This window comes from Entelurus aequoreus, linkage group LG07, assembly GCF_033978785.1.
Source record: "Entelurus aequoreus isolate RoL-2023_Sb linkage group LG07, RoL_Eaeq_v1.1, whole genome shotgun sequence".
Taxonomy (NCBI): Eukaryota; Metazoa; Chordata; class Actinopteri; order Syngnathiformes; family Syngnathidae; genus Entelurus; species Entelurus aequoreus.
In genome coordinates, this window is record NC_084737.1 from 40,216,867 (window position 1) to 40,225,987 (window position 9,121).

Sequence of the window (9,121 nt, forward strand, 5' to 3'; positions counted from 1 at the left end):
ATGGTCAGACAGTAATAGAAGTAGATGGCCAAGTTCCACAGCAAGTGCAGGTTCAGGAGCTTTTGCTTCCAGCCACTCTTAAACCAGAGGAGGGGCTGGATGTGTGGCGTGCCTGGGCTCAGCGAAAAAATGCTGAATTGGACAAATCTGATCAACATAAATTGGCTCCAATTGGTCGTAAGTACACCATGTATATTGTTATTTCTGTATTTGGTTGTTATTTTGTTTTAACCCAATAATCAAGATTTATGTCTGTATGTTTTAGGACGCCAGGCACTGCGCTTCCAGGAGGACTTGGTGTCGTGTGCTGTAGCTGAGCTTTGCATGGGGCTCTCACTAATGACCACAGAGGCCCGGGGGCTGGAAGGAGATCCTTATGACGCGGATGTTCTTTACTATGTATTTCTGTGCATGCAAAAAGTATGATTTCTTTAACATAAAATATGTTCACATCTATTTGTATTGACCCCAATTATAGCCATGCCCTTTATTTTTTTTCTTGCAGTATTTGTTTGATAATAGTCGTGTGGATGACATCTTCTCAGACCAATACTACACTCGCTTTGCTCAAAGTTTGCACAAGGTTCTCCAACCCTGGGGGCCAACTGTTCATCCACTCGGTGAGAACAACAATGTGGATTTTTGGTTGGTCTTATTGATGTTAACATAATACTAAAACTGAAGTAGATCTAAGAGTCCCATCATAGCTGGACATCTTTAATTCTACATATTGTTCAATCTACTTAAGCATCTATTTCTAAGCCATTGTGTAACTCTGTATGTGCCTCCACCTCCTTAAGTACCTGCACACTGTATCCTCATAGTGTGCTCTACCACCAGGTTATATTATTCCCAGTCACGTGACAGAGGAGATGTTGTGGGAATGTAAACAACTTGGGGCCCATTCCCCCTCAACGCTGCTCACAACTCTAATGTTTTTCAACACAAAGTGAGTTGTAATGGTCTTCTTTGGATAATATATTTTAAAATGTATTTATTAGGGCTGTTAATGTGCTAACTATAAGTTTCTTTAACTGCGCTAATTTTTAAATGCGCACGTGTCCTGACTCCTTGTTGATCCTCTGTCCATTCCGTAATGTAATGGCATTCAGTTACTGTTGAGTCACAAGCTCAAAATAGCAAGTAGAAATGCACAAAGAAAGGGGGACATTATGGAAATCTCAGATCCAAAGCCATGGCAAGTCATTCTCCCGACAAGATAAGACCATTTTAACTTCGATCGCTGTTAGACGACGACAAAGGAGTGAACGCCTGCCGGAATGCTTTGCTGCTTGTAGAGAGGAGAATTTTCACGTCCTTGTTTATATTACTGTTGAGTGCATTGTTAACATAAAATGTAAATTGTTACAATAACTGCTTTAGTAGGATGTAATAAAAGCTCAGCATAAAAAAGATGGTAAGCTGGATGTCTTGAGTCAAAGACTTTTGTCAAAACATGTCAAGACACCTCTTCTCATACCAATGACACACTTCCGGCTTCACAATAATAGCGCTATGCCGCACATCTGGTCTAACTATATAACAAAATGAAAAATTGTACTGCATTACGATCATACTTTGTTAAATAATTTTGTAATGTAATCTGTGATATTTCTGCCTAAATAAATGTTTTCTGGTGGATTGAAACAAAATGTAGATTATTTTTTAACCTGTTTTGATATATATTCCACATTTGCAGAATGTTTAGCAGACTGAATATTACATTTTATTAATAAAAGGAGAAAGTCAAAGCCTTGTCATGCAGAAATATGAATACCGTTAACTTGTACAGCACGTAATAGAAAGAATATCAGAAGATTTATTCAGGTAGAAATATCACAAATTACATTACCAAACTTCTCTGACAATCAAACCACGATCGGTACAATCCAGAATTTTGTTATTAATGCGTGAAACTGGTATCTAAAAATGCTGTAACTCCTCCCCTGAATGCAAGTGCTCCTACAGCAGGAATACATATTCTGTATTCCACCAAAATTTGGCAAGACAACAATGCACTGCAGGTATTTTTATTTTATTTTAATTAAAAGTGTTTCATGTCCTTATTATGTTAAGCTGTTTAAAAAAAGCACAATGTTTAAAAACATTTAATTAAAGCAAACTAATTGTCCAGTCATGGAAAAACTTTAAATGTATCTGTCAAGAGTACACTTTTAAATGAAGAAAACTTATATCTATCTGTGATCTCAGGGCATTCAAGCGATCGCAACTGGACTGTTAAGTTTGTCTTAGAAGAAGTTTCGCCTCTCATCCGAGTAGGCTTTGACAGTTCATGCTCAGAGACTTAAGATTGGTCAGATGTAGTCTTAGACTTAGATTGGTCAGATCTAGTCTCTTGGCTGGTGCCAATACCTCAGCAGGCTTCATCAGTTCATGCTCATAGACTGAGATTGGTCAGATCGAGTCCAGCGGCTGGTGCCAAAACCCCAAATATTTATACTCCAAAAACCAGGAGGATGTACGTGGGCAACGATGGTTTCGCCCAATCATAGTGAGAAAAACAACTGTTGAAATGTAAACAAACAATCCTACTTTCCAAGCTTACGATAGTCGTTGGTGTGATTTCCCCTTGTTAGCAATGAGGTATTGTGTGGCTGAACGATTGCTGTAGATCAACTACTACCAGTCCAAAATAGTTGGAATCCCCCACGTTAGCATTCAATTCAGTTGTAAACAAATGGCATTCTGGTCACAGAAGGTGACTCCTGTTATTTGTTGGAGGCTAAATTGCAGAGTCTTTTAAGAACGGTTAAAAAGACAGTGTTGTGGGGATGGTTTTTCAACCTTGACATAGATGGCCTCCATCACTCTTCTTTCGTACCATCCGTCCTCCCTATCTAGAATGTGTACATTTTCGTTGTCAAAGGAGTGCTGTTTCTCCTTGGGAGAGTAAGACAAATCAATTTTACAATTGAAAGCCTCAGAGTAAAATCTGATGAATTACTCCCCAAATTGCAAAATATCTTGCCTGAAGAGGTCTGTGAAAAGGTGATGCATTTCACAATCAAAGCCCAACTTACACAACATAACAGAACCAAAGTTAGACAAACAAGAAACTGCACCTGTTGTTTATCCTTGAGGTGCTTAGCTTTGACAGTAGGATTGTTTGTTTGCATTTCAACAGTTGTTTTTCTCACTACGATAGGGCAAAACCATCCTTGCCCAGGCACACCCTCCTGGATTTTTGGAGTATAAATATTTGGGGTTTTGGCACCAGCCTCTAGAGTAGATCTGACCAATCTAAGTCTATGAGCATGAACTGATTAAGCCTACTCGGATGAGAGGTGAAACATTTTCTAAGACAAACCAAACAGTCCAGTTCCGATCGATTGAATGCCCTGAGGTTACAATGACCTGGATGAATGAGAACATTCATAGACATATCTATCTGTGATTATTCGATATTTATTTTGAATTAACTATGAACAAATTGCGGTTAGTCGCGATTAAATATTTTAACCGTTTGACAGCCCTCGTATTTAAAATGAAAAATGTTTTGCAAATGACCATTGTATTTGTTTTTGCAGATATTTTCATCTGAAGACAGTTAATCAGCATCTAAAAATTGCTTTTTCTAAAGTGTTACGACACACGAGAAAAAGTCCCAACAATCCCAAAGACAAGAGCACCAGTATCAGATATCTGAAGGCAACAGAACGGTTCATTGGACAGAAAGGTAAGAGTGCACCTCTTACACTAGAGGTCATCAGATCTTGTTTTTAAAAAAAGAGAAATAGCCATTTTCTTGTCTGTTTAGTTACAGATGACATGTACTCTGAGCAGCTAGAGGACCCGGAAAATCCTCTGCGATGTCCCATCAAGCTGTATGATTTCTACCTCTTCAAATGGTAAATAATTCAATTACATTTTTTGTTTATATTTAATAAAACATTACTTAATCAGTGACCTAAAAGCTTCCATTAAGGTTCCCTCGCCACTTTGCGGTTCACTTACTGCAAATTTTAACATACTATTGAATACATTTAGATTTAAGTACCCACTTAAAGGTGCTAGATGTAGGAATGTGATCAGAAATTGTACTGTAATCACACTCAAAATTCTGTAGTTCCCTCCCACTCTCCATGACTGAGGTTGCAAGATAAGCATCCGAATCCTACTCCAAGGAACTTCAAATGGCAATCGACGAGTCCTACGCTGTAGGTTTCTCTTGTTTTTGCTTCTTGCAAGATGGTTTACTAAGTAATTATGCCACATTTTACTGATGTTGATTAGCCAAATGTATTTGTAAAGTTACGCAGCAATATTTTCGTCGGGAGTCTGGACAGATTGTTGTCATTACCCTGCTAAAATGTAGTTTGACCGCACGGACCACCATCAAAATAATTATATCAAATTATATATCACATAGGCCTACTTTGATGGCAAGCCAAGGCCAACAATAAAACGACTGCCACATTTCGGTCAGCATAACTATGTTGCATCCAACCTAACGCACTGCATTCTCTTCCATGTACGCACATCACCATCTTTCAGTGCAGAGTGCAATTCTATGAGCCAACCCACGTTACGGCAAAAATCATGTTACGCATAAACCATATACCCTACTACCATGTCAATAGACGAAGTAGAAAATCATTACCGTACATGTAATGCATTGTATTGTGCCAAGCAAATACCACCCCATGCACATACAGTACCAGAAACCGCAATTAGCCGTGCTAATGTTGTAACGCATTTCCTCAGGGTATTAGCATATTGAGAACAAAATAGGCACTGACACTACCCATATCCACATAGGTTTTATTTGTCGAAAATGTATTTTGCCCTGTCATACAGGCTAACGGGCATATATTTCCCCCTTTAGCCTGTATGTAGATGTGTCATTGACCGAGCTAGCATGCTAACTAAGCTTTACACTAGGAGCTGAGCATTACGCTATAAGCATTCGTTTCACGAACATACTGGCTTTGTTAGACAAGATCATAGACTGTATTAGACAATATAGTTTATATACGAAATGTCCATTTCCATTTATTACAAGTAATAAGAAAACGTAAATGCCTTACTTACCTATCAAGGAGGAAATTAGCAAATTTGGCGTCAGATTAAAAAATGTTCTCCGCCTTTTAACTGTCTCCAAATCCTAGTTTTGTTCCTGGCTTTGTCATGGATAAGTTTGAGAATCGTAACGACGCCTTTTAGATTTACGTACTAAGGTCTGACATGTTTAGTAACTTTACCAGTGGCAGGTGCTCGACGAAGAGGGCGGTGCGTAACTGGCAACCTTGATGTGACACACTCACAGACTTTCTAACGGGTCAAACGGTAGAGGGTGGGGCATCGAAATGAAAACAATAACAATTTTTCAGGGTTGTAAATCTCATTTTGAAATGGGTACATCCCGGCTAAACTATTGTTATCAGTTATAAAGGTATTCAAAAATAACATTATTTATTAATGCCTTTTGACACATCAGGGCCATTTAATAATGACTTGACATGAAATTATTACATATGGCACCTTTAAGTTTCATATTTAAATTAAGTTTTAGTGTATGAAGTGTTAGGAAGATTCCAGGGGTTTGTGGTGAGGTATTTGGGCGGGAACAAGTAGCAGGAGAGATTTTTATTTAGTGTCCACACTCTAGTATTCATGTTCGGACAATAAACAAGCCTTCAGCTAGTTAACAGTCGTGCTCAATCTATTCAATCGGCTCCCTGTTCTACCTGGTAGAAATACTAAGTACACAAGAACACGGGAACAAAGTTAAAGACGGCAGAGAGAAGGAAAAGTTTGTGACAAGAATGAAAATAAACAAAGTTAGAGTTGTCAGCAGCAAGGAAAACAAAAAGTTTGAATAACCAGAATAAAAAGACTCAGAAGTAAGACTAAGCATACAGTACATAGCCTTTGGATTCACTGTAATTACGGAAGAAAATGAGGAACGATTGGTGTCATTGGTGCCATTTCACTACACTTTGCAACATTTTGTTTAGTAGCAATATCACGTTTCAGGTCGGGCTGGAAAATTAATAGAATTTTCTTTTCGATTTTGATTATGGCTTCTAGGCCCGGGCGATATATCGATTTTATTCATATATTACTTTTTTTTTTTGGATTATTTAAAAATAAAAAAAATGTTTTTTTTTCTCCTCTTGCTCCTGCATTTTTGCCCCTCAGGAGCTTCCATAGCTTGCGTCGTCCCCTTACATTCTTAGCGGCTTACATAGCAAAACATGGCTAATGCTAACGAGAGCGAGACTTTTGTTTAAAAAAATAAAAGACAAGTGTTGTCAGTACTTTGGTTTTGCGGCAACAGGCGTAGAACAAATAATTGCATGGAGCAAAGTTTGTTTCAAAAAGGCATCTGTACAATGAACTTGTTGCAGCATCTGAAACCAAAGCCCACAGCTGAGTGCGGAAAATACAATTCTTTACAAGGTGAACAAGATGCAACAACAAGCAAACTACGGGCTAAAAATCACCTTACTATGGTGGAATTATTCCCACAAGGTAGGTGTGATAATGCAATGTATGATGGGAAAGAAGCACAATGTAGTTGCTCTTGAAGCATGCACATGGCGATTTATCGATGCTGGAAAACTTACCGACTTAATTTTCATTTATCGTTGGTTAATTGACTTATCAAATATCGGCCCAGGCCTATGTGTCAATGTATCAGTAAGTCAATCAATCAATCAATGTTTATTTATAAAGCCCTAAATCACAAGTGTCTCAAAGGGCTGCACGAGCCACAACGACATCCTCGGTACAGAGCCCACATAAAGGCAAGGAAAACTCACCCCAGTGGGACGTCGATGTGAATGACTATGAGAAACCTTGGAGAGGACCGCATATGTGGGTAAACCCCCCCCTCTAGGGGAGACCGAAAGCAATGGATGTCGAGTGGGTCTGACATAGTATTGTGAAAGTCCAGTCCATAGTGGATCTACCATAATAGTGAGATTCCAGTCCATAGTGGGGCCAGCAGGAAACCATCCCGAGCGGAGACGGGTCAGCAGCGCAGAGATGTCCCCAACCGATGCACAGGAGAGCGGTCCACCCGGGTCCCGAATCTGGACTACCGCACTTCATCCATGGCCACCGGACCTGTGTGTCCCCCCCTCCTCCACAAGAGAGAGGGGGGCAGAGGAGAAAAGAAAAGAAACGGCAGATCAACTACCGTATTTCCTTGAATTGGCGCAGGGAATATAGTATTCGCACGTCTAGAATTACTGCCGGGTCAAACTCGTTTCTCAAAATAATTAACGCATGCTTGGCCTTATCGCCGGTTCATTATTAACGCCGGATCAAATTCATTTTGCAAAATATTAATTTTATTATCGCATGTCTGTAATTTTCGCCGGGTCAAACTCGTTTCGCAAAATATTTAGCATATGGCTAGAACATCTGCCGGGTCAAATTTGTTACGTCACGAGTGACGCTTTACCTGTCCTCATTTTCAAAATGGAGGAAGCTGCTTTCAGTAGTTTGCAATCGCACAAAAGAAAAAAGATAAAGAGCTATTCAATAGGAATTAAGGTCCAAGCTATTGAATACCGGTACAGTATGCTAAAAAGAACAGTAAGCAGCTATGTTTTATTAATATACCGTAGCTGCGTGTGTCAAATACTGTATGAGTCATTAAACCTCCTGGTGGTAGAGGGCGCTGCCGCGCTAGTGATCCTTCTTGCGACTTACGGTACTGCAGAAGAAGTGACAACACGCAGCAAGAGATTTTTTATTTTTTTTTCTTTCGCCTGAACTTTTACTTTTAACATGGAGGATTACATACCGGTATCTAAAATAAAACTGTTTTCTAAACTGGACTTTCAATCGAAGCAGGAGGTAATAATTAAAGGAATATCTCCATTGAGACAGAGAGACTTTTAAAACTGAAGAAAGAAAATAATGAGGACTTCTATAACCAAGTTATCGATGCTTTTGGTCAGAAGGAGCTGCAAATGGACTCCATTTATAAGTACAGGTAAGACCATAATAACGTTTTTTTTAATTAAATGTGCTTTTCATGATGGTATGCTTACATCACACTCAAAGCGCACACCTAAATTTACCGCATTCCTTTTGGTAAACGACGGAGTGAGAAGAGGTTTTAAAATAATTACCGCATGCACGGCCATCCCGCCGGCTTCCGGTAAACGCCGGAGTGACAGGAGGTTTTAAATTAACGCCCCTGCGGCTATTCAAGGAAATACGGTAGTCTAAAAAGGGGGTCTATTTAAAGGCTAAAGTATACAAATTAGTTTTAAGATGGGACTTAAATGCTTCTACTGAGGTAGCATCTCTAACTGTTACCGGGAGGGCATTCCATAGTACTGGAGCCCGAATAGAAAACGCTCTATAGCCCGCAGACTTTTTTTGGGCTCTGGGAATCACTAATAAGCCAGGGTTCTTTGAACGCAGATTTCTTGCCGGGGCATATGGTACAATACAATCGTCAAGATAGGCTGGAGCTAGACCGTGTAGTATTTTATACGTAAGTAGTAAAACCTTAAAGTCACATCTTAAGTGCACAGGAAGCCAGTGCAGGTGAGCCAGTACAGGCGTAATATGATCAAACTTTCTTGTTCTTGTCAAAAGTCTAGCACCCGCATTTTGTACCAACTGTAATCTTTTAATGCTAGACATAGGGAGACCCGAAAATAATACGTTACAGTAATCGAGATGAGACGTAACGAACGCATGAATAATGATCTCAGCGTCGCTAGTGGACAAAATGGAACGAATTTTAGCAATATTACGGAGATGAAAGAAGGTCGTTTTAGTAACACTCTTAATGTGTGACTCAAACGAGAGAGTTGGGTCGAAGATAATACCCAGATTCTTTACCGAGTCACCTTGTGTAATTGTTTGGTTGTCAAATGTTAAGGTGGTATTATTAAATAGATGTCGGTGTCTAGCAGAACTGATAATCAGCATTTCTGTTTTCTTGGCGTTGAGTTGCAAAAAGTTAGCGGACATCCATTGTTTAATTTCATTAAGACACGCCTCCAGCTGACTACAATCCGCCGTGTTGGTCAGCTTTAGGGGCATGTAAAGTTGGGTGTCATCAGCATAACAGTAAAAGCTAACACCGTATTTGCCTATGATGTCGCCTAGCGGCAGCATGTAACTCCTA

At 39.5% G+C, this 9,121-nt stretch overlaps 1 protein-coding gene across 3 annotated transcripts in view; it reads left to right on the forward strand.

Annotated features, from left to right (window-relative positions):
* Nucleotides 1-9,121, forward strand: part of LOC133653863 (transcriptional regulator QRICH1-like) — a 28,719-nt gene that overhangs the window by 9,141 nt on the left and 10,457 nt on the right. For all 3 annotated transcript variants that reach the window (XM_062053643.1, XM_062053641.1, XM_062053642.1), the window contains exons 6-11: nucleotides 9-177; nucleotides 266-420; nucleotides 506-620; nucleotides 841-949; nucleotides 3,549-3,697; nucleotides 3,779-3,869. In XM_062053643.1, coding sequence (XP_061909627.1) covers nucleotides 9-177; nucleotides 266-420; nucleotides 506-620; nucleotides 841-949; nucleotides 3,549-3,697; nucleotides 3,779-3,869 — 788 coding nt within the window. The remainder of the gene's footprint in view (nucleotides 1-8; nucleotides 178-265; nucleotides 421-505; nucleotides 621-840; nucleotides 950-3,548; nucleotides 3,698-3,778; nucleotides 3,870-9,121) is intronic.